The sequence below is a fragment of the Sus scrofa genome, chromosome 1 (assembly GCF_000003025.6).
Source record: "Sus scrofa isolate TJ Tabasco breed Duroc chromosome 1, Sscrofa11.1, whole genome shotgun sequence".
NCBI lineage: Eukaryota > Metazoa > Chordata > Mammalia > Artiodactyla > Suidae > Sus > Sus scrofa.
In genome coordinates, this window is record NC_010443.5 from 163584920 (window position 1) to 163609952 (window position 25033).

Genomic DNA, 25033 nt, shown 5'->3' on the forward strand with positions numbered 1-25033 from the left:
TTATATGAATTCCATTTATATGAAATATCCAGCATAGGCAAATCTATAGTGGCAGAAAGGACATTAGCAGTTATCTGGGGCTGAGAGAGATGAAGGGTGAGCGGTTGATAGCTAAAGGATCTCTTTTTCTTTCTCTTTTTTTTTTTTTTCAAATGGCCGCACCCATATCACATGGAAGTTCCTGGACCAGGGAGTGAATGTGAGCCACAGCTGCAGCAATATTGGATCCTTTAACCCACTGTGCTGGGTTAGGTATTGAACCTGCTCTTCTGCAGCTGCTGCAGTTGGATTCTTAACCCACTGCACCATGGCAGAAACTCCAAGGATTTCTTTAGAGGCAGTAAAAGTTCTAAAATTCTGATTCTAAAATTGTGGTTGAGAGTTCCTGTTGTGGAGCAGCAAAAAAAAGAATCTGACTAATATCCATGAGGATGTGGGTTTGGTCCTTGGCCTCACTCAGTGGACTGGGGATCTGGCATTGCTGTGAGCTGTGGTGTAGGTTGCAGCCGCAGCTGGGATTCCATGCTGCTGTGGCTGTGGTGTAGGCTGGCAGCTGCAGCTCCGATTTAACCTCTAGCCTGGGAACTTCCAGATGCCACAGGTGCAGCCCTAAAAAGCAAAAAATAAAATAAAAAGAAAAGAAAAGAAAAGAAAAGAGAATAAAATAAAATAAATAAAATAAAATAAAATAAAATAAAATAAAATAAAGGCGTTTCAGTCATGGCTTAGTGGTCAATAAACCTGACTAGGAACCATGAGGTTTCAGGTTCGATCCTCGATCAGTGAGTTAAGAATCCGGTGTTGCCGTGAGCTGTGGTGTAGGTCGCAGATGTGGCTTGGATCCTGCATTGCTGTGGCTGTCAGGTAGGCTGGAAGCTACAGCTCCAATTAGACCCCTAGCCTGGGAACCTCCATATGCCACGGGTGTGGCCCTAAAAAAAGCAATAAATAAATACATAAATAAAATAAAATAAATAATATTGTGGTGATGGTTACATAACTCTGTAAACACACTAAAAATTACTGAATTGTACACTTTAAATGGGTGAAGTGTATGGTATGTGAATTATATTTCAGTGAAGCTTCTACACAGAAAAATCAGCTTTCCTTAGTTTCTACTAGGACATAAGCTAGATGCTCTCTGGGGGTTTCAGGCATCATCTAAACGGAAATAGAGATAGAGAGATGTCAGAGTGATCTCAACTGACAGCAATGGGCAGTAATGGATGGGATACTCCAAAGAACAGTCACTATTCCATGAGCTTCTTAACTCAATTCCCCAACTCCAGGTTCTCATACACTCTGCGGATAGATGAATGATATCTTCCTCCAATTAACTTCCTTCAAGAATTATCTGTGTGTTCAATCTCATTCAAAGACTTTGTTCTTCAAGAGGAAGAATTTGTCCATTTTAGTCTGACATTTAATAGCCCTTATAACATGGCTCCATTCTGCCTTCCCATACTTTCCTTTCCACTGTTCTCCTACCCAAACTCTTCATTTTGCCCACTTTCTTTCTTAGCAATTTATATAGGCGAGCATAATTCCCTCAGGACCTTAGAAATAAGGGAAACCAAGTTGTTTTCAATATCGATATCAAGAGAGATAAAGTATAAACCCAATGATCACAATAAGACATCTGTGGGAACATATCAAAGATTCTACAAATGTATAATAGAAGATTATGTAATACCCAACACTCCAACTGAGATAACTGTGTGTAAATGAAATGTGTTCATAACTCAATGAGTGGAAATCTGATTGACTATATACACTTGGAGAAAGGTGGTGGATATGAAGTGGATATTCGGCATAGAACAAAGAGATGTTTAAAAGTATTAGAGACTCTTCAGAGAGATACTGAATTTAGGAGCTAAAACTATAGTTCTTGGAGAAGTATATTCTGTAGTAATGAGGCCTCACAAAGGCCTGGATTCATCCATTCAACACTGTTTACTGAGTATCTACTATGTGCTGGGCACTGGCAAAGAATAGGTGTGGTTTCTCCCTATGAAGCTGTATTTCACATTTATCAGGCAACCTTATGAGAACTACTGTGGTCTCCCTGCATGCTCCTACAGGGAAAGGCAGAGCCCAGGATGAGGGAATAAGCATTCTTATTTCTAAAGAAGACTTCCACTGTAAATTAACAAAGCAGCATGTAATAAATATGTGTGAAAATGCTCTCCATAGTCATAAAGCAGCAGAATTAGTTTTTTAATATATTAGGCAACATTCCATTTTTAAAAATCCAATCTAATCCAGTACCTACTCTTTCCCCTAAATTATGCAAAGTGGGCTCTTCTACTACCTAACACTTAAGAACAACTTTAGATGATACGAGGCTTCACATGTAAGACTGGCATAGGAAGAGGACTCACCTTTGTTAAGTGCTATAGGTAGGACAAGATGTCTGGACAGAACTGGGGGACTTGAAATATCAGCTATATCAATAAATCCCACTATTTCCAAATCTGAAAAGAAGGCATCAACATAGAATTAATTTGCGCTGTGGGAAAGTACATTATTTTCTATATACTAGATTTCACAAACACAATGTTTAGGTGCAGAATTCAAACATGATAACCAGGAAGGTTATTTAAAGCTTCTCTGGAGTGCCCACTGTGGCACAGTGGGTTAAGAATCCAACTGCAGCAGCTCGGGTTGCTGCAGAGCTGTAGGCTCAATCCTTGGCCCAGCACAGTGGATTAAAGGATCCAAAGTTGCTGCAGGAACTGTGGCTGGGATTCAGTCCCTGGCCTGGGAACTGCCACATGCCACAGGTGTGGCCACTAAAAAAAAAAAGTCTCTCTGGAGTTCCTGTCGTGGCTTGGTGGTTAACGAATCTGACTAGGAACCATGAGGTTGTGGGTTCGATCCCTGGCCTTGCTCAGTGGGTTAAGGATCCGGCGTTGCCGTGAGCTGTGGTGTAGGTCATAGACGCCGCTCCAATCTAGCGTTGCCGTGGCTGTGGCGTAGGCCAGTGGCTACAGCTCCGATTCGACCCCTAGCCTGGGAACCTCCATATGCTGTGGGAATGGCCCAAGAAATGCCAAAAAGACAAAAAAAAAAAAAAAAAATAGTTTCTCTAAATGACTCTAATACTTTGCATTTTAAGTAACTAGGAAAGTAAAGATAATTGGCTTTTATTTAATGGATTTAAGTTATAGGACAAATTAGTTCTGGACTATTTTTATGAGGCTAGGTCCCCAAACAAGGCAAAAGCTTCGTAGTCAAGTCTCCTTGTATAGTCAGGGATGCTCAGGTCACCAGGGGGCATCATAGTCAAATACTTCCACAACAACTGCAAGCAGCTATCCTTGGAAGGCATGGCTATAGCATTAAACACATTTCCTTGAGACAGAATTACATTCTCTACAAAACCAAGGTAGCAGTCTACATATGACAATGGTTTCTTTGCTTTATAGAAGCTGTTAAAGATCAAAGTATTTGTTGAAAATCTAAAATAAGAAAAAAGTTGTATCCTAAAGTACTCTCTAAAAGTTTTTTTTTCTGATTATTATAAGTATAAAAACTTAACAATTGTAAAGAAGAAAAATAAAGTCACTTATTATTCATAATGAATGGAAACATTTACTAATATTTTACTGAATTGGAGTTCCTGTCGTGGCTCAGAGCAAATGCATCTGACTAGCATCCATAAGGAAGGAGGTTCGATCCCTGGCCTCGTTCAGTGGGTTAAGGATCTGGCACTGCCGTGAGCTGTGGTGTAGTTCGCAGACACTGCTTGGGTCCTGGTTGCTGTGGCTGTGGCCGTGGCTGGCAGCTGTATCTCAGATTTGACCTCTAGCCAGGGAACTTTTGTATGCCACCAGTGGGCCCCTAAAAAGAACCCCCCCTGCAAAAAAAAAAAAAAAATTTACTGAATTGCTTTTTAGTCTTTCTTCTAGGCATAAACACATTTGTACTCTCAAAACAATTTTAAAAAACCAGCATCATGGTGAGTACACTGCACTTCTAACACATAGGGAAACCTACTTCTCTGGAGCTTTGTTGTCATTACCTTCTTTAGTTGAGTTACAAATCAAACAGCATGAGCAGTTAGATATTTTTCACTTCAGTAGAAAAAGGCCTACATTTTAAAAGGTTTAAATATAAGCTATAATGAAAATCTTGCATTAAAATTTTGTTTAGGAAGAAAAGATGTATTCAAAGTTTACTTATCAAAAAAAAAAAAAAAAAAAAAGGATGAGAGAGAAGTAGAATGTAACGGGTTTGAAGACAAAACGTTTGGAACAGCTTAATACACTGCTTCTAGTCACAATAAAAGAGATGGATGCCCTACCTCCAGACAGCCAAGAGCTAAAGACACAGAAAATAAAAAGCCCGTGCACACCCCTTCACTCGAAAACTCCTTAAAAATGTATGCACCCAAGAATGAAATGAATTTCTGGTTGCACTTAATTTTAATCATTTGTTGACTGAGCAATTACTTAATGAACATCTACTAAGCATCAGATACTACGCTAGGCACTAAGAGGGTGGACAATGGTGACTGAAACTGAGATGACTCAACTTGTCCCCACCACTTAAGAAGTCCACTCCACTCACCAACATGAGACAACTCTCCTCTCTGCTACCCTTTATTACTTCTGATTCTTGGCTTTGCCAATCTAACCTAAGCATAGCACTAGCAACATGAGCCAGGTAAAAGCCATGGCACATTACTTGCTTTTAGTCATAATACAAGCAGCATGATTAGAAGGGTACAGTCTATCAGAGCTGAGACCTGAGAGACCACCATTCACCTAGAGATTCCACTCATCTAGCCAGTAACAACTAAAGGATGAGGCTTGTCCAGAATCACACATGACTCACAGCCACGTCTAGAAGCTAGCTCTCCACATATGACCTTGATTATGATGCTAATTTGCCTTACTATCTCTATTAAGAACTGCCTCAAGGATTTCAGTGCAGGTGAATATGCTCCTGATTTCCGACTCTAGTAATCTGTGGTTATAATCATCCAGGATTGGAGATTAACTCATGACCTCACCCCGAAAGACCACTAATCTGTCACCCCTCAGGCAAGGCATCCTCCCATCCAAAGTCAGTCCCATCCACTGACATTTCTTTTTAATCTTCCTGGAGAGAGAAGAGTAAAAGTCAGAAGTTAGAAAAAAGGAAGTACAATAGAAAACTACGGTGGAAGTTAAAAAAAAAAAAAAGTTACCTGTGTTAATGACTTTAGGGATAGGATCGATTTCCTCATCTACAACAAAAGATTCCGGCCTGGGGAAGACTTGCACATCAGCAGTTAGGTGGCCACACTTGAGAACAGCATGGAAAGGTGTATATGCCAGATCTATCAGTTTTCTAGAATATGATGATTATTTGTTATAGAAAAAGTAATATGATACATATACTTTTTTTCATGTAATTTTTTAAAGATGCTAAGTTGTTTTCCCTTCAAGATGATTCCAAAACTATGATCTGACCATTTGCGAAGTAGAAAAAAAATCTGCTATTTTTTGGTGAGCAAGCTAAAAAGCCCGGAAGCAAGGTAATCTTTGAAATTGCTGAGTTATCATAAGGAAGTCAATGTTTATAGACATTATAGACATAGTCATGCTTAATTTAAAAGGGAATGAATTTTAAAAATCACTACTACCATTTTATCTGAAAAATGTACAACTTGGAGATGAAATGACAATTAGAAATAGTAAAACAGATACAATTTGATATCAAATTATAATGCTGGACTGTAAGAAGGCCAACAAAGCTCAAAGTATATACTCACCCAAACATAGACTGTACATTTTTCAAGCAGAGGGGACCATCAATAGTAAAAATCTGTCCTTCACCATTGTTTAAATCTATAAGACGTTCAAGGCAATCCAAGGAGTCAGTGCTTTGAAGCTACAAGGCAAAACATACAACCCTTTTAAAGTGGGGTTAACATTTCTGGTGTAATGGACATAAGAATTCCTAAGTGAGGAGAATATCTAACACCAAAAAGAACATTTTGACTCATCAGCATCTGAAGAATCTTTGTGGGAAGTAGAATGGATAACAACTCCAGCTATGTTTGTTGAGATGGGGCAACATTCTGTAGATTTGGAGAGCATTTGAGACCTAAAGCCTTTTCAAATATAATTAGGAACCAGTCTCAGCTGAAACCAACGGAATTCAATGTTAGAGTATATACATATACCCCCTTTTATTGTGTGTCACTTTATTAAGCTTCACAGATGTTGTCTTTTTTTTTTTTTTTTTTTCAAGCCAAAGGTCTGTGGCAACCCTGAGTCAAGCAATCCTATCAGCACCATTTTTCTATCAGCATTTGCTCACTTTGTCTTAGTGTCACATTTTGGTAATTCTTACAGTATTTCAAACCCCCCACCAGAAAAAAAGATTACAAGTTGCTGAAGGTGCGGATGATGGTTAGTGTTTTTTAGCAATAAAATATTTTAAAATTAAAGTATGTAAGCTGCTTTTTTTTTTTAGGGCTGGACCTGTGGCATATGAAAGCTCTCAGGCTAAGGGTCGAATCGAAGCTGCAGATGCCAGCCTACACCATAGCCGCAGCCACGTAGGATCTGAGCCTCATCTGTGACCTACACCACAGCTTGCAGCAACAGTGGGTTGGATCTGCACTCTCATGGATACTAGTCAGGTTCCTAACCTGCTAAGCCACAATGGGAACTCCCTGTACATTGCTTTTTTTAGACAATGCTATTGTACACTGATAGATTATAGTAAACATAACTTCTACATGTACTGGGAAAGCAAGAAATTAATGTGACTCACTTTATTGTGATTTCCAGCATTACTATAGTGGTCAGGAATGGAACCTGCAATATCTCTGAGGTATGCCTGTATGTGTAATATGATACTTATGGAATATACTAAAGAAAATAAACTGAGTCCTAAAATGTATCTAATCAAACTGAAAAGGAATTAGTATAAAGCATTACCTCCTCCAGATTTGCCATGCACATGATGTATAACTTAGATGGGAAAGGAAAAGGTAGAGGGAACCTGTTGCTCTCGCTGCGTTGGCTGTGAGTAGCTAGGGAGTGCCGCAGCGACCCTCTGCCAATGCCAAGACAGCCATCTGTCACCAGGACAACCTGTGTGCAAAAATGTGAGAGAAACTCTGTACATGAAATAACATTTATTTAAAACAGTCTCATTTGGCAATATTTTAATTTCTCCGTAATTGAATCAACACTGAAAAACAGGGATACAAGCAATGATGTCAATAAATCTTAACAATAGTTTGTCAAGTGAAAGATGACAGACATATTGTATGATATGCTCCCTCTCCCTCTCTCTATATATGAAATTCCAGGACAGGTGTAACAAAACTAAGATACATCAAACAGGAGTTGTGGGGAGTGGGGGGAACTTTGTAGGGTAATGGAAATGTTCTAAATCTTAACTGGAGGAGTGGTTACATGGGTGTATGCATTTGTCAAAACTCAGTAAACTGTGTACTTAAAGTTAAGCATCTAATTAAATGTAAAAAAAAAAAGCACCCACCTATGAACACACACAAAAAAAATGTATTAAAACTATAACCCCATCTCTCAGACAAGGAGTTGGCACCTAAGGCACTGGTGTCAAAAATGGCATAAGGACCTATTTCACTTTGCGTCTCTAGGGAGTACCAGCATAGAAGTCTGAACACTATTTTTCAAATATGATAAACTTTACCCCAGTCAACTAAAATGACAACTGCTTTAAGCATGTATTTATAAATTAAGCCATTTATATAATATTTATGTAATAAGCCATTTCACTAGACATGGACAAGATCATTTAAAATGTGTTCTTAATCAACCTATAATTTTTGTCTATTTTGTCTCTTCAGGGCCACACCCACCGCATATGGAGGTTCCCAAGGCTAGGGGTCTAATCAGAGCTACAGCTGCCAGCCTTCACCACAGCCACAGCAACACCAGATCCGAGCTGCTTCCTTGACCTACACCACAGCTCATGGCAACACCGGATCCTTAACCCACTGAACGAGGCCAGGGATTGAACCTGAAACCTCATGGTTCCTAGTCGGATTTGTTTCTGCTATGCCACGACGGGAACTCCAACCTATGATTTTTAAAAACCTTCAAAATATTTAAAAGCCTTCAACAATAGATGTTAGCTACAAATCACCTTCTTTTTCCAGACTGCTTCAAAATGGTTTTGTGCAGAGTGAACTTTTCAAGTAATCCAGGGGAGGAATGCTTTTACTCTCCCTAGCCTAACCTAGTAACTTGATAATAACAGGCCAGTGAGGCAGCATTAGGTTGTTGCACCATGGGAAGTGCCAAGATTGGCACTTCTAAAGCCCAATGATGCTTAAGAGAGGTCCCCTGGAGGGATGTCATCTTTTAGGAAGACAGTCAAGGCAATTCCTTCTTCTAGGTACCAACAACTGCCATAAAATGACTTACTTCTGTCACTAGCTTTTTCAGATGCTATGTGATAATGAAATATTTCTTGTAATGTCAAAATGACACAGACTTTACTCAGATAATGAAAACATTGTCCAGCTCTCTAAAACCTTTGTTAAAAACAGTCCACATTAAAACAAATCTCTTTGGGAGTTTCTGTTGTGATGCAGTGGAAATGAATCTGACTAGGAACCATGAGGTTGCAGGTTTGATCCCTGGCCTCACTCAGTGGGTTAAGGGTCCGGTTTTGCTGCGAGATGTGGGTCGTAGACGTGGCTCAGATCTGGTTTTGCTGTGGCTGTGGTGTAGGCTGGTAGCTGTAGCTCCGATTCGACCCCTAGCCTGGGAACCTCCATATGCCTCAGATGTGGCCCAAAAAAGCAAAAAAAAATCCCCCCCCCCAAAAAAAACCAAATCTGTTTGATAGTAACTGATTATAAAAACAATCACTAATAACTTCCACTGTGTTTTGGACCTGGTTCACCCCAAAACTCACCAAGCAAGTCTAAGTGGATTCAGGCCCAGCTGCTTGCCCTCAGGGTACAGTATATCTCAAATTCAGATTCCTTCTTTTGGCAAAGGAAGAAAAAAATATTAAATGGCAGAAGTCTGCATGGTGCACAGGTCTGGCTCTTATATATTTTCTAAGTTTCTTCTCTAAAATCACAGAAAAAGTAACAAATGAAACCTAGCTACCTGCTAGTTTCCAAATCAGAAGCTATTGATAAGAAAACTTCATTTATTCCGTTTATTGTTAGGAAGTTAGAGTCTGTATGCATGGATTCATGAAATAAATAGTTTACGGAGAAAGGTGCCAAAGATTTTTATTTCTGAAAAGAAATTGATCAAAAGTCATTTGTTGGCTTTTTTAGCAAGTATCTACTAAGTTGATTTGATTTTTAACCTTTTAGTAGTAGCTCAGGGTCATCACTAACCCATGCGTTCATACTCTTTAAAACGGGTTGGTCTTACAGTAAAAAACAAACCACACACAAAAAAAACCAAAAACAAAAACCCAAAACCCCCCAAAACTTAAAAAAATCAGGTTTATTATGTTACATGCAATAAAATTCACCCTTTTTAGTATATAGTTCTATGAGTTCTGACAAGTGCATCCAGTACTGTAACCACTTTTATAAGCAAGATAAAAACAGTTCCATCACTTCTCATATTCCCTCATGCTTTATTTCAGTCAACCCCTAACCTTTCCTCATCCTAAGGCAGCCATGATCTTATTTTTAATTAAAAAACAAATACCAGTGATGCCACTGACACTACTGAGGAATCCTGTATTTGGCCCTATAATAAAAAGTCATACACTATGACCCACTGCCTGTAAGTTTTACTGGAAGAGAGCCATGCTCATTTATTTATTATCTGTGGCTGCTTTGATGCTGTGACAGCAGAGTTGAGGAGTTGCCACAGACACCTACAAAGCCTAAAATACAGAAAATGTTTGCAGAATCCTGTTGTAGACTATTGTGATTTTCCTTTTGGCAACTTTTCTGTTTTCTCCTTTAAAATATGCTACCACTTCTCAAAGTACCTGTTTATAGCAAACTTCTAATTGCTACACCTCTGCTCTGATTTGATGCTAATGTGCTTCCACTGTGGCCTCTAAGGAAAGGGTGTCAGATTTTACAACATTCATATGCCTCATTTTTTTGACAACTCAGTTGAGAAGGTTAAAAGTTTGCTAAATAGATGCTACATGGAAATAATGGAGATAGACTGGTACTGATGTTTACAATTCTATCATTCAAACTTATAATCACCCCTTCCAGAGAGTGTTCTAAAATTCCACTGTGAGCCTTCTGTGTTTTATACAAACAATATTAGTTTGCAGTAAGTCAGTTTGCTAGGAGAATACTTTCCTTAAGGTATAATTGTGCTTCCTCCTGAGTCTATTAGTGTTGATTTAGTACCTTCTTTTAAAAAGATAACAATAGCGTACAACATAGTATGTGGAAATTACAATGCATGCTTTGTTGGAGCTTAAAGAAAACTGAAGCACCTCTGTGGCTAATGTTTTTAACTTAGGCAAAGAAAAAGAATTGGTCATTACCTGACAAGGAATTGCACCACCCCACTCTTGCTGCACGATATTGCAAACACCAACTAATGCCGATTCCAAGCAGGTTTTATCATAATCATCCATATTACTTAGTGCCTCCTGATTGAATGAAAGATAAAGCTGCTCATTATTCTTTATTGTTTTAATGTGTTGTTATAAAAAAAAAATAAACTGTTCAAAGCATGAATGCCACACAGGGGACATGGTGTTTCTGAGAGCCCAAAAGCATAGGTTCTTAAAGAAAATTGATAAAACAGACTTTCTCAACTCTAAAGGATAATTTAAACGTCTTCCCTTTATTTTGTCCTCTCATCAGGTGAGAGTATATAGTCCACCAAGTTCATATCTTTAAAGTGAACCTTGAATGAAATAATTGAAATGAAAAACTTTTAAATATCACAAAAATAATGACACAATTTACTAAGTACTACGTCCTAAACACCATTCTAGGCATTTTACATGCATTTAATTAATCGTGATAACATCTAATAAGGTGTAGATGATTATTAATCTTTTTTTTTTTCTTTTTAGGGCCACACCCACAGCACATGGAAGCTCCCAGGCTAGGGGCTGAATCGGAGCTGTAGCCTGAGACCTACTCCGCAGCTCATGGCAATGCCAGATCCTTAACCCATTGAGCAGGGCCAGGAACCAAATCCGCATCCTCAGGGATACTAGTTGGTTTTGTAACTGCTGAGCCACATGGGAACTCTTATTAACCTATTTTTAAAATGAGGAAACTAAGGTACAGAATGATTATGCAACTTTTCCAGGTCTTTATGTCTAGAAGTGGTAGAGTCTAGATCTGAATCCAGTCAGATTCCAGGAAACCTGGTCTTAACAATTATTCTGCACCACCTAAATAGCAATTCTTTAAATTTCAGAACTGCTGAATATCCAAGATCCTTAGTTTACTGACTTATAAGAAATCTAGTACAATTAAGGGGGGAAAAAAAAGTTTTTTTTTTCTTTTTTTTCTTTTCTAGGAACGCTCCCACGTGGCATATGGAGGTTCCCAGGCTAGGGGCCTACACCACAGCCACAACAATGCGGGATCCAAGCCATGTCTGCGACCTACACCACAGCTCACGGCAATGCCGGATCCTTAACCCATTGAGCGAGGCCAGGAATCGAACCTGCAACCTCATGGTTCCTAGTTGGGTTCGTTAACCACTGAGCCATGATGGGAACTCCAGCTTTTGAGTCACTTAAAAAAATGAGATAATAAAAGGAGTGATTTAGCAAATTCTTATTACCCATATTTAAAAAACGCAAACTACACTGATGCTGAATTTCTAAATTGCCTAGCAATTATCTTTTTTTTTGGCCACACCTGAGGCATATGGAATTCCTGTGCCAGGGATTGAATCCAAGCTGCAGTTTTGACCTTTGCCACAGCTGTGGCAATGCTGGATCCTTACCCACTGCACCCGGTGGGGAATCAAACCCACGCCTCAACAGTGCCCTGAGTCACTGCAGAGACAATATTGGATCCTTAACCCAGTGCACCACAGTGGGAACTCCTAACAATTATCATTTTATTTATTTTATTTTTTGCTTTTTAGGGCCACACCCATGGCATATGGAAGTTCCCACACCAGTGGTTGAATTGGGAGCTGTAGCTGCCCGCCTATGCCACAGACACAGCAATGCTAGATCCAAGCCAGGTCTTCGATCTAGACCACAACTCACGGCAACGCCAGATCCTTAACCCACTGAGCGGGGCCAGGGATCGAACTGGCATCCTCAAGGATAATAGTTGGATTCGTTTCCACTGTGCTGCAATGGGAACTCCCGCAATGATCATTTTAATTCCATAAACATTTACTGACTGTTTGCTATGGGCAAGGAATTGTGCTAGGCACTACTGGAAATACTGACTTAGAAATGTTGTCAGAAAGTAAATACTCTGGCATATCACAGACTACTCCTTTGGATGACAACACCTATCAATCAAGGTTTTAAAATGATAATTTCTTGGCATCTATAAATCAAATGCTATTTATTGGGGAGGAAATATACTCCTGAATTACTCTAGAATTGGTTTTTTTTTTTTTTTAAAGGAAGTGCTAATTTTCATCTCCTTAAGTTTCATAGGAAAGGAGAAAAGAAAAAAGTGTTGAACTTAAAGATCTTGAACTTCAGAGAACGGGGCACCACATCCTGAGATGTTCCCCTTTCCACAGAGAACTCCAAAAAACCAAGACAAGAGACCGTGGCAACAACTCATGGCCCTAACTCACTGTTTTGCTAAAAGATAAGGCCTACTGGTTGTGAATCCTTGTTTTATAGTTATACTCGGATATTGTACCCAGAGACTTAGCATTAAATAATTTCAAGCTCTAAATATTCAATGCCATCTAATAACACTTTTTTTCTTCTTATAAATTTGGGCCCAGTACATACAATAACTCTTTTCTTTCTGTACCTGTAGGGTGTTATAATCTCTTGTGAAGGGAACCATCAACTCCCAGAGTGATGAAAAAACCACAAGAGCAGTAAACTCGAGCTTGTAATTCGTGGCCATGTGCTCAAATAGCATTGTCAAACCATGGGCTGCCAGATGCTTGCGCTGATATTCCTCAGACCCCTCGACAGACACAGGTCGGGTCATGGAAAGGGATACGTCCATTACCACCACTGTTGGCATGATGAAAGTGATCCCAGTGTTCCCAATCAGAATGCAAAAAGACAGCTAGAGACAGAGAAATGCTGTAGAAAATAAATACATTAGGTCTTACATGTCATGGAGAGAAAAAACTATTTTTTTTAACCATAATTTTAACCAAACTTTCCAGAAATAAGTGAGGGCAAACCCCATTTGAGGTGCCAATCTGCAGGGAATTAATTCAGTGGGAGGGAAGTAAGCAGCTTAGTTCACTGTGAGGACCATTCCTAGAATCACCCGCTAAATGGCCATAAATTAAGGACCAACTTAAGTATTTCTAGTAAAACAAACAAACAAACAAACAAACAAAAAAACCCAAAACATTAAATTCAGGTAGCCCCTGACTTGAATACTTTAAAATCTTATACAACTTAACAAACTCCTATATCACCTCTCCAACACTTAATTTACTAAAGAACATTTCTTGTTGTCTCCTGGTGGTGCTTCCTGACAATTAAACATTCTCTTTGGGCACCATCACTAACTTACTTAATACAGCAGCATTTGAGCAAGTGTTTGCTGAATTATCTTGGCTGATTTTTTTTTTTTTTTGTCTTTTTTTTGCCATTTCTTGGGCCGCTCCCTCGGCATATGGAGGTTCCCAGGCTAGGGGTCGAATCGGAACTGTAGCTGCCAGCCTACGCCAGAGCCATGGCAACGCCAGATCATTAGCCCACTGAGCAAGGCCAGGGATTGAACCTGCAACCTCATGGTTCCTAGTCAGATTCGTTAACCACTGAGCCACGACGGGAACTCCTGCTGAATTATCTTGTTGCTTGATGTCCTTTTTAATTTTTTTAAAGTTTTTAATTTATTTTTTTTGTCTTTTTTAGGGCTGCACCTGCGGCATATGGAGGTTCCCAGGCTAGGGGTCCAACAGGGGCCATAGCCGCTGGCCTACACCACAGCCACAGCAACACCAGATCCAAGCCACCTCTGAGACTTACACCGTAGCTCATGGCAACACTGGATCCTTAACCCACTGAGCAAGGCCAGGGATTGAACTCGCCTCCTCATGGATACTAGTCAGTTCATTAACTGCTGAGCCGTGATGGGAACTCCTTGATGTTCTTTTTTAAAAAATTAAAATGAATGCAAAACAAAAAATGAAAGGGCTAGTAAAGTCATCATCCAAATTAGACAAAGCTGGAGTTCTCTTGTGGTGCAGCAGGTTAAGGATCCAGTGTTGTCACTGCAGTGGCTTGGGTGGCTGCTGTGGCAAGGGTTTCAATCCTTGGCTCAGGAACTTCCACCTGCCACAGGCTGAAAAAAAGCAAAACCAAATTAGACAAGGATGGAAATCATTAAGCATGACAAAAGCAATGAACTGCTAGCCTCAGTAGTACTCATGATAGATGAACTAGGCAAGAGTGCTGTAGTTGTGAAGGAAAACAACAAAATTAAGGAATATGTATGACCATTCCTGGTACTAGCTCAGGAAATTGTATACGAAAGTCAAAATGAGAGTTCCTGTTGTGGCTCAGCAAGTTAAGAACCCAACATAGTGTCTGTGAGGATGCGGATTTGATCTCTGGCCTTGTTCAGTGGGTTAAGGATCCAGTGTTGCTGCAAGCTGTGGCATGGGTTGCAGATGCAGCTCTGATCTGGTGTTGCTATGGCTGTGGTGTAGGCCAGCAGCTGCAGCTCTAATTCGACCCCTAGCCTGGGAACTTAAATACACTGCAGGTGTGGCCATAAAAAGAAAAAAATGGAGAAAACAAACTCTTTAAAATTATGTATTGAGAATTAGTATGAATAAAAAACATTCCTGTGCTCAAAAATAAAGAAAAAAGTTAAAAAATATACAGACCTGCTCTTGGGGACACAAGTGCTGCTACTCTATTACTAAGCAAACTATAGTCTGTTCACACAATGAAATATAAATGACACACGCAGCTATCAGAAAATTCATATGAAGTATCAGTAACTGAGAAAAGCAGGTTACAGAACTATATGTACATATTGATTACAACATTATAAAAATATTGCAATATACAGGGAAGACTCAGGATGGACATAGATTAGAAATTTAATGTTCACCAATTTTTTTTTTGGTACTTCAAAACACTTAACAGTGATCAGAGTGCTTGTTTTTAGTATGGTGCCCACCTGTGTGATATTTTAAAATTCCATTTGTAAATAGGCTGTTGGAAACTCAGAGACTATTAATTCAAGGAAATAATGTTATAAATGGGAATCAGGAACTCAAGCCAAGCAGAAAAGCCTTTTTTAAAATTTTTACAGATGCACCTGTAGCATACGGAAGTTCCTGGGCCTGAGGTTGAACTGGAGTTGCAGCTGCGGGTTCCACTGCTGCAGGCAATGCCAGATCCCTAACCCACTGAGCAAGACCAGGGATTGAATCCGCAACCTCACAGAGAGACCATCGGGTCCTTAACCTACTGAGCCACGAGGGGAACTCCAGGAAAAGCCTTTTTTTTCACCACATAATGGCCTGATATATGTTTCAAACACAGTAATGCCTCATGTACCCAACATCAATAAAGATTAAAGGTGATATATAAATTACTCTTCCACACTCCTTAGAATTCTAAACTGTTTAACCACTTTGATAGAAAACATTAAATGTGCATCCTTATTCTCTGCTTCATTAAACACTGCGTGCTAGACATAATTCACTCTATTATAATTTAGCATCACCACTCTTAACACCAGTACTGCCCAGCACACTGCTACCCTGATGTTTTAATATATACTGGCATTCTCCCAAGTGTATGCTGCAGAACTATCTTAGATGCTCCATGAAAAATGAGTTGAGTTCTTATTCAAGACACGGAGAAGCTCTATAGCAAAGAATCCAGTTAAATTTGCTCACTCTGTGTTTCACATTTAACTCTTCTCTACATTACTGGTTAAGGTCCATGGAACAAGTACTATATAGAACACACCTGGGAGTTCCCATCACGGATCAGTGGTTAACGAACCCCACTAGTATCTATGAGGACGTGGGTTCGATCTCTGGCTTTGCTCAGTGGGTTAAGGATCTGACATTGCCGTGAGCTGTGGTGTAGGTCCCAGATGCAGCTTGGATCCCGAGTTGCTGTGGCTGTGGTGTAGGCCGGCAGCTACAGCTTCAATTCGACCCCTTGGCTGGGAACCTCTATATGCCTTGGATGTGGCCCTAAAAAAAAAAAGACAAAAGACAAAAAAACCCCAACAAACAAACAAACAAAAAACTACATGGAAACAGTGCTTTGTACTCAAGGGATCCAGGTTGTTGTACTCTGTTTTGGTGCCTCTTTATAACTAATTTTTGGACCATCAGTTTGTATTCCACAGTAATTCTTATATTCCACAGTAATTCTTTGTAATCATCCTCTTTCCAATTTGCTGATTCTTGGCTACTGTGAGCTGGAGAGCCAAGTAATCCAGCTTGATAAAAATTGATAAAAACTGTGTCCAAAGTCAAAGTTAACAGCCTCTGAGAGCCTGTGGGTTTCTTGTGGTACCAAAAGCATGAGTTTAGGCATATCAACTTGATACAATTTCACCTACTCAGTCTTTCCAGGTCCTTTCTGGGTCTCAGCTGCGTTGTTCAAGAAATGAGGTCTTGTGCAATACTGGTTCAAGCTACATTACATTAGACCATGAGCTCGTGAAGCCCGGGGACAGTGTGGAATTTTGCCCACAAAGGTCTCCTCAGAACCTATCGCAGCAATTGGTGCATAGCACACTCTTGACAAATACTTGACAATGACTAGTGAACTACCCCAAGCACCGATATAACATTAAGTCTTTAGCAAAACACATGATAAATTTTAACTCAGGACACCAGAAACATACTTCCTCCTCTCCTCATTCAGGCAGAGATATCAGGGACTCCTATGCATTCTGCTCAGGTACAGTGTATCCAGCTCCTACAGTATTCCCATTCATGCACTGAGGCCTTTATGTTACTGAAAGTGGGGGATAGGAAGTACTGGCCTCTCCTCTTAGGAGAAAGGGATACAGGATACACAGATTTAGATCATATACAAGAGAGCATTTCCAGTTCATGCAATCTGCTGTAACACTGGAATGGGAGACTCTAACTGGCAGACTTCCCTTCTGGGATCTGGCTCCTTCTTCTGACTGATGTATTTGTGTCTGCCAGCAAAAACACCTCCTTAACAATGGGAAAGTCATAGGAAACCAATTTAGAACTTAGGTTGTAAGCAGAAGTAAAAGATGGAAGTGAATGTTCTAGAAGGATAGTTCACTTAAGCAGCCTAGGCCTGATTTAAAAACAAACAAAAACCTTGCCCACACAGTCCAGCAATTTTGTGAAAACACCATGTAATTTCTTTTTTCCTTAAATCCTCCACCCCACCCCCACCCCTTTTCCATAAGTACTGTTTACATACAATGCTTAAGACAACCAGTGCGGTTTTTTTTCCCCTCAAGAACAGTGTACTCCTGAGAATATATCTCAGCCCCTTGACTTGGCCATCTCCATCACCTACACATTTATAATTCTTCCCGGAAGAAGCCAATTAGCTCATTCATAAAGAACTGATTCTGAGCAGTTTTCCTCACAAAGCGTGATTCTACTCGAATTTCTCGAGAACTGCTCACCAACTCTTAAGTTGCCTTGTTGACCTGACATCCCTCGCCCAGAGGAATCCCTCCCGCGTTCTCAATTACAACTTTATCTGCTAACCTGGAAATACAGAACTTCTGCATTTGGATCTCATCTGCCTGGGGATTTAGTTTTACCTTAAAGTGAGCCCCAAAATTTTGAGATCTGGAAGTCTCTAATGGGAAGAGGTGGCGAAGGGGGCCTGGGCAGGGGGCCGAAATCGTGATGCTAATGAGGAGCGATGATCCCGCGAGGCAAAGCGAGGGGAGGCCAGCACCCCGGAACTGGCGCCGCAGAGACTGCCCGAGGCCGCCGTGGCGGCGGGAAGGCCGGGCTTTGACCCCGAGTAATCCTCCGCCGCCGACCCCTTCTCCTGCAACCCCAACAAGCAATCAAAGACAAGCTAGAGACTCCGGCCTCCCTCCCTCACCCCGTGCCCCATCAACCGCACAGTCCGTCCTCAAAACTTTCCGCCGGAGCGCCGAGGCCGGAACTATAGGTCCGCCGGACAAAAGGAACTCTGCGCCCGGGATGCGCAAGGCGCTAGGGGCGGGGCTTTAAGAATTTCGTGGGCGGGCACTGACTCCGCGGCGAAGCTTCCGGGCCCGTCTTGCTCAACGCCTTTCTTCCTAACATTTTATCCGTGACGACAGTGACGAACTCGCTCCCCGCAAGTCTCCAACTCCACCTCTGTCTCTGCCTCTTCCCTCCCTCCCCCCTCTCCGGCTTTTCCCCATTTACCTGGCCTCCTTCCCACCCGTTGACCCTTGGGCTTCACCTGTCCTGGGAACCCTTCCTACTCTCTCCTCACTCACCTGGGCCCCTTGGTGCACCAGCCTAACCCTCACTGATATTTGCCCCTCTTCCCCGTCCCTCTTCAAACCCCACACTCGTATCACCTCCGAAACAGTTGACAGAATCCTCTTCCTGCGCTTTTTAAATGAATTCGTGCCTGAGGAGGGCTCATATTAAGCATACTGTGTATCTCTCATAGCTGACCTGAGCCAGTTTCCGCGTTAAAACTTTTAACTCTTGATCTCCTCAGTCCAGATGCTCACTTTATCCCCCATGCTTGAGGGGAGCAGAGAGAGGGTTGAGTCCATTCCCCTGCCCTGGCCCTGCTAAGAGATTTGCACTCAGGCTTTCCAAGGGCATCTTCGGCCCTTGCCTACCCCTCCTTTGGCCACCTGGTGTCCCCATAGCAGCCTGTGCCTCATCGAGGGCTTTGCGGGCACAGGCGGTGACTTTCTTTATACCTTTCTTTATATCCTCATAGGGAGCCAGGAAATGCCAGCTAGAGGTAGGCCTAAATGGATGCCAGCAGGCCCCCTGGGTGGTTGTGGTTCAGAGAACAATGTTGTACCACCTAGATTACTAGTGGAAACAGGCCTCTAGAAGCCTTATGCCTTTGACAATTTCTTTTGGTTAGTGGGTTGAGGTGAGGTAGGGGGCCAGTTAAGCAGGGAGGATGCTTTGAATCATGAAACTGAGGCTGTCTGACTTTTCACAGCTTGTTCTGTGGAAGAGCGTGGGCTCCAGTTCCTTGTAGTTCTTTCCTGTCACATCCTTGTATCAGGTGGCAGAGGAAGGCACATCAGTCCCTGGGAATGTCCCTGCAAGCATCAGAGCCCAGGGCCTGGCAGACTGCCCTGTTTGCTTCAGAACTTCTCAACTTGGAATTCTCGTCATGGTGCAGCGGAAACAAATCCGACTAGGAACCTTGAGGTTGTGGGTTCGATCCCTGGCCTTGCTCAGTGGGTTAAGGATCTGGGCTGCCATGAGCTGTGGTGTAGGTGGCAGTCCCGGCTCGGATCCCACATTGCTGCTGTGGGTGGCTGTGGTGTAGGCTGGTGGCTACAGCTCTGAGGACCCCTAGCTTGGGAACCTCTATATGCCATGGGTGTGACCCTAGAAAGACAGAAGATACAAGAAAAAAAAACCAACTTCTCAACTTGGCTGGTCTCACCATCTCAAGACCTTGTTATGCATGAGCAGGCAAAGGGATCTAGGTAGGTAAAGCTGCAACCTAATTACTTAGTTCTCATTTTTAAGTCTTTCCCTCATGGAGGGATGCGGCCAAGAATATGTGGGGAAAGGAGTTGTTGAGCTATCCCTAATGTGATGACTCAGCCCTGTGGTCACGGTTCTCCTGGTAGTTCCAGCTTAGTTCCATTAAGATTCATTACCTTACCCAGTTCTACAGATTAAGTTTATTAGTTTGCTGATGGGTGATTAGGTCTTGGTTACCTAGTTCTTCTGATTACAGACCAGGAAAGTGAAGGGAATTTGTGCAGATTGACCATAAAATGTGTAAATACCAAGAGGACCATAACACTTAGGGCAGCTGGTAAGTCCTTTCGTTTTTGTTTTTTAATTCATAGTAGGATCCCATTAAAAATCAAAGTTTGTTAAGTGAATACAAAATCAGTGAATATTAGCACAAAGAGAATATCTTAAAGGAGATGTCTCAAGCCATAGCTGATGAACGAGTTTCTTTTTCCCACTTGGGAGACCTAGGATTTTTGTGTTTCTATACATACATTAAAGGAAATCAATAAACAGATTTCTTTGCATCATCTATCATCCTCTTTATTTTGTCCTGCTTTGAAGCAGTGAACTGCTGTCAGAGAGGCTTTGAAAGGCAGGGTGATTTGGTCTCCAGACTGACAGAGTAAAGGTTAATGACGGAAATAGCAAGCCTCTCACAGAAGCCAGGTACTGGGGTTCAAGGGAGATTCATCTGCCCATCTAATTCTCCTATAGAACGTGTTGAAAATATAGATTACAAGGCCATGCCAACTCAAGTAGAGATTCATGGGTTGGTGCCTGGAATCTTTTATAGAGACAAAGGGCAAGGAGTGAGTGAGTGAGGAAATGGGGAAGGGAGAGAGCAGGGGTAAAGCAGTGAATTCTTTCCTCTCTTTCTCTCTGCTGCTGTCCTTTGCTGCTGTCCTTACCTTCTCCTGTATGGACCTTGTGCACTTGCAAATCATACTTCCAAGCTCCAGGCTATCTGCTTTCCTTCATCACCCAACTCCATACTGCTATTTTCACCAAAGTGAAAGTCCAAAGAAATTGTAGACATGACCCTTTTGAAAAATTTCAAACATATTTCCCCTATTTCAAAGAAAGGGGAAATGGCATAATAAATCCCCATGTATCTTTCACACTATTTCTGCTATCCTTTTTTTTTTTTTTTTTTTTTTTTTTTTTGCCTTTTTAGGGCTGCTCCTGTGGCATATGGAGATTCCCAGGCTAGGGGTTGAATTGGAGCTGCAGCTGCCCATCTACACCACAGCCACAGCAAAGCAGGATCCGAGCCTTGTCTGCGACCTACACCACAGCTCACAGCAACATCGATCCTTAACCCACTGACTGAAGCCAGCGATCACATATGCATCCTCATGGATTCTAGTCATGCTCCTTACCTCTAAGTCACAACGGGAACTCCTCAACTCAATTCTTAATCTTGTTGCATTTACACCCTTTCCCACTTCTCTCCAATGTACTATTATTATTATTATTATTAATTTTCTTTTTTCTCCAACATATTATTTTGATGCAGATCACAGATAGCATAACATCTGTCCATAAATATTTCAGTATGTTATCTCTAAAAGAGAAGGACTTTTTTTAATTAATAAATTTTGTTTCAGAGCACTTTTAGGTTCAGAGCAAAACGGAGTATAAAGTACAGAGTTCCAATATATTCTGTCCACAGACACACAGCCTCCCTCACTATCAACATCGTAGCACCAGAATGATACATTTGCTATAATCTGTGTACCTCCATTGACATACCATCATCACCTAAAGTCCATAGTTTATTTAAGGTTCACTCTAGGTGTTGTACATTCTGTGGGTTTGATGGATGTATAATAACATGCGTATACCCTTGTAGAATCGTACTGAATAGTTTCGCTACCCTAAAATGACTTTGTGCTCTGCCTTTTTATCTCTCACTCTCACATGACTCCCTGGAAACACTGATGCTCTTACTGTATCCATGGTTTCGCCTTTCTCAGAATATCAATAAGTTAGAATCATATATAGTAAGTAGTCTTTTCAGATTGGCTTCTTTTGCATTTAAGCTTCCTTCTTGTCTGTTTATGGCTTGGTAGCTCATTTCTTTTTATACATTTTTTTTGCTTTATTTTATTATTTTATTTTTTGTCTTTTTGCCATTTCTTGGGCCGCTCCCACGGCATATGGAGGTTCCCAGGCTAGGGGTCTAATCAGAGCTGTAGCCGCTGGCCTATGCCAGAGCCACAGCAACGCGGGATCCGAGCCGTGTCTGCAACCTACACCACAGCTCACTGCAATGCCGGATCGTTTAACCCACTGAGCAAGGGCAGGGACCGAACCCGCAACCTCATGGTTCCTAGTCGGATTCGTTAACCACTGCGCCACGACGGGAACTCCTCATTTCTTTTTAATACTATGTAATAGTCCAATGCCTGGATGCAACATAGTTTACTGAAGAATATCTTGGTTGCTTCCAAATTTTGGCAGTTATCCAAAAGGCTGCTGTAAACATCCTTGTGCAAGTTTTCTGTGGGTATAGGTTTTCGGTTCAGTTTAATAAATACCTTGGAGAGAGATTAATGGCTCATATGGTTAGAGTATGTTTAGTTTTGTAAAAAACTGTCAAACTGTCTTTTAAAGTGGCTGTACCATTACGTATTCCCATCAGCAATGAATGAGAGTGATCATGCAGTTGTGGATTTCATCCCTGGCCTTGGTCAGTGGGTTAAGGATCCAGTGGTGCTGAGAGCTGAGCCATGACGGGAACTCCAGATTTTATTTTTTTTTACACTTTGGTTGTGTAAGATCCAACATCAGTCTCTTGGTATATCTCTAAATTCTCTTTTAATCTATAGGTTTCTTCCTCACATCTTTTGACCTCCTTCTTTGCTCTCAATCCTCCTTTAGTCTTTTCCACAGCATTTGAGAAAACTGCAAAGCTTCTCCATTCTAAAATAATGGAAGAGGAGTTCCCATCATGGTTCAGTGGTTAACGAATCCGACTGGGAACCATGAGGTTGCGGGTTCGATCCCTGCCCTTGCTCAGTGGGTTGACGATCCAGTGTTGCCGTGAGCTGTGGTGTGGGTCGCAGACACGGCTTGGATCCCACGTTGCTGTGGCTCTGGCATAGGCTGGCGGCTGCAGCTCCAATTGGACCCCTAGCCTGGGAACCTCCATATGCCGCGGGAGCAGCCCAAGAAATAGCAAAAAGACAATAATAATAATAATAATAATAATAATGGAAGAGTTCCTGCTGTGGTACAACAGGATTGGCAGAGTCTCTGCAGTGTCAGAACGAAGGTTGGATCCCTGGCTCCGCACAGTGGGTTAAAAGATTGGGCATTGCTGCAGCTTTGGTAGCATCTGCGTCTGGGATCTGATCCCTGGCCAGGGAATTCCATATGCCACAGGGCAGCCAAAAAGTAAAAAATAAAGATAAAGGAAACACTTACTGAACAAAGCAACAATTGGGTACAATTCCACTTGGTTGTGGTGTATGATCTTTTTATATATGTTTTGGATTTGGCTGGCTAAAATTTGTTGAGAATTTTTACATCTATGCCCATCAGCGATATTGGCCTATAATTTTCTTTTTTTGGTAGTATCTTTGTATGGTTTTGGTATTAGGGTGATGGTGACTTACGGAATGTCTTTCAGATTATTCCTTCTTCTTCAACCTTTTGGAGAAGTTTAAGAAGGATGGGTATAATTTCTTTTTTGTATGTTTGATAGGATTCATCTGTGAAGCCATCTGGTCCTGGACTTTTGTTTGTAGGGGGTGTTTATAATATGTATTCAATTTCATTTCTAGTGATTGGTGTATTCAGTTGACCTATTTCTTCTTGATTCAGGTTTGCTGGGCTGTAAGTCTCTAGAAAGTTGTCCATTTATTCAAGGTTGTCAAATTTGTTGGCATATAATTGTTCATAGTATTTTCTTACTTTTTTTTGTGTATGTATTTCTGCAGTATCCATTGAAATTTCTCCTTTTCATGTCTTATTTTGTTTATTTGGGTTTTTTTCTCTCCTCTTCTTGGTGATTCTGGCCAGAGGTTTTTCAATTTTGGTTTACCTTTTCAAATAACCAACTCTTGGTTTTATTGATTTTTTTTCTATTGTTTTTTGAATCTCTGTTTTATTGATTTCCTCTCTAATCTTGGAGGTTTCCTGCTCACATGGTAGGAAGAAAGAGTGAGACAGCAAGTTCTCTGCATCTCTTAATAGAAGGGCACTTATCCCATCATGAGGGCCCCACAATCAAAACCTCACCTAGGAAACGGGATTAAAATGGCAGAATAAAAGGATGGGAGCTCAACTTCTCTCCTAAAAACAACAAAATTCACAACTAAAGGCTGAGCAATCTTCAACAATGAACCGGAAACCTTAAAAAAGATAACCTACTCCAGAAGACAAAGAGGAGGACACATCAGGAGGTAGGAGGGGCAATTATGTGATATAAGCAACCCCATACCTCCTGGGTGGGAAGCCCCACAGACTGGAAAAGTAGCTGGTTCACAGAGACTCACCTATAGGAGTGAGAGTTCTGAGCCCCACATCAAACTCCCATGTGTGGGGATCTGGCACTGGGAGAAAGTGCCCCTGGAGCATCTAGCATTGAAGGCCAGTGGGGCTTGTGAGCAGGAGCTCCATGGGACTGGGGGAAGCGGAGACCCCATTCTTAAAAGGTGCACACAGACTTTCACGTGCACTGGGTCCCAGGGCAAAGCAGTCTCCATAGGAATCTGGGTCAAACCTGACTGCAGTTCTTGGAGGACATCTTGGGAAAACAGTAGTGAATGTGGCTTGTTGTGAGGGAAGGACATTGGAAGCAAAGCTCTTGGGAATATTCATCAGCATGCCTTTCTCTGGAGGTGACCATTTTGGGAAAATCTGGCCCCACCCATCAGTGCTGAGAAACCCCAGGACAAACAACAATCCAGGTGGGATCACAGCCATGCCCCTCAGTAAACAGTCTGCCTAAAGACCCCAGCAGGAACACAGCCACCTCTAAGCCCATCTAGAGACAAAGACCCACCCACCAGAGGGATAGGAATCAGCTCCACCTACCAGCAGGGAAGGCGTCAGTCCCTCCCATCAGAAAGCCTACAGCAAGCCCCTGTACCAACTTCAGCCACAAGGGGAGCAGCCACGAGAAGTAAGAGGCTACAACCCTATTATCTGTAAAAAGATCACCACACCAAAAACCTGTAAAAGTGAAAAGACAGAGAACTCTAACTCAGAAGAGGGAGAAAGAAAAAACCCCAGAAAAT

At 41.5% G+C, this 25033-nt stretch overlaps 2 protein-coding genes across 7 annotated transcripts in view; one reads left to right on the forward strand and one right to left on the reverse strand.

Moving 5' to 3' along the window:
- The window catches only part of INTS14 (integrator complex subunit 14), a 37360-nt gene extending 19094 nt beyond the window's left edge, over positions 1-18266 (reverse strand). For 2 of the 3 annotated variants that reach the window (XM_005659853.3, XM_021100221.1), the window contains exons 1-7: positions 17876-18266; positions 12920-13203; positions 10483-10590; positions 6939-7094; positions 5762-5880; positions 5195-5337; positions 2382-2474 (exon numbers count right to left, since the gene is read on the reverse strand). In XM_005659853.3, coding sequence (XP_005659910.1) covers positions 2382-2474; positions 5195-5337; positions 5762-5880; positions 6939-7094; positions 10483-10590; positions 12920-13141 — 841 coding nt within the window. In that variant the 5' untranslated portion in view covers positions 13142-13203; positions 17876-18266. Of the gene's footprint in view, positions 1-2381; positions 2475-5194; positions 5338-5761; positions 5881-6938; positions 7095-10482; positions 10591-12919; positions 13204-17819; positions 17853-17875 lie in introns of those variants that run through there. The other variant, XM_005659854.3, reaches the window with a different exon arrangement.
- The window catches only part of SLC24A1 (solute carrier family 24 member 1), a 58849-nt gene continuing 52119 nt past the window's right edge, over positions 18304-25033 (forward strand). Inside the window, exon 1 of one of the 4 annotated variants that reach the window (XM_021100202.1) lies at positions 18304-19747. Coding sequence is in view for 1 of the 4 variants with exons in the window: in XM_021100209.1 (XP_020955868.1) it covers positions 19026-19038 (13 nt within the window). In the remaining 3 variants the exon portion in view is untranslated. The remainder of the gene's footprint in view (positions 19748-25033) is intronic. The other 3 variants (XM_021100193.1, XM_021100201.1, XM_021100209.1) reach the window with 3 other exon arrangements.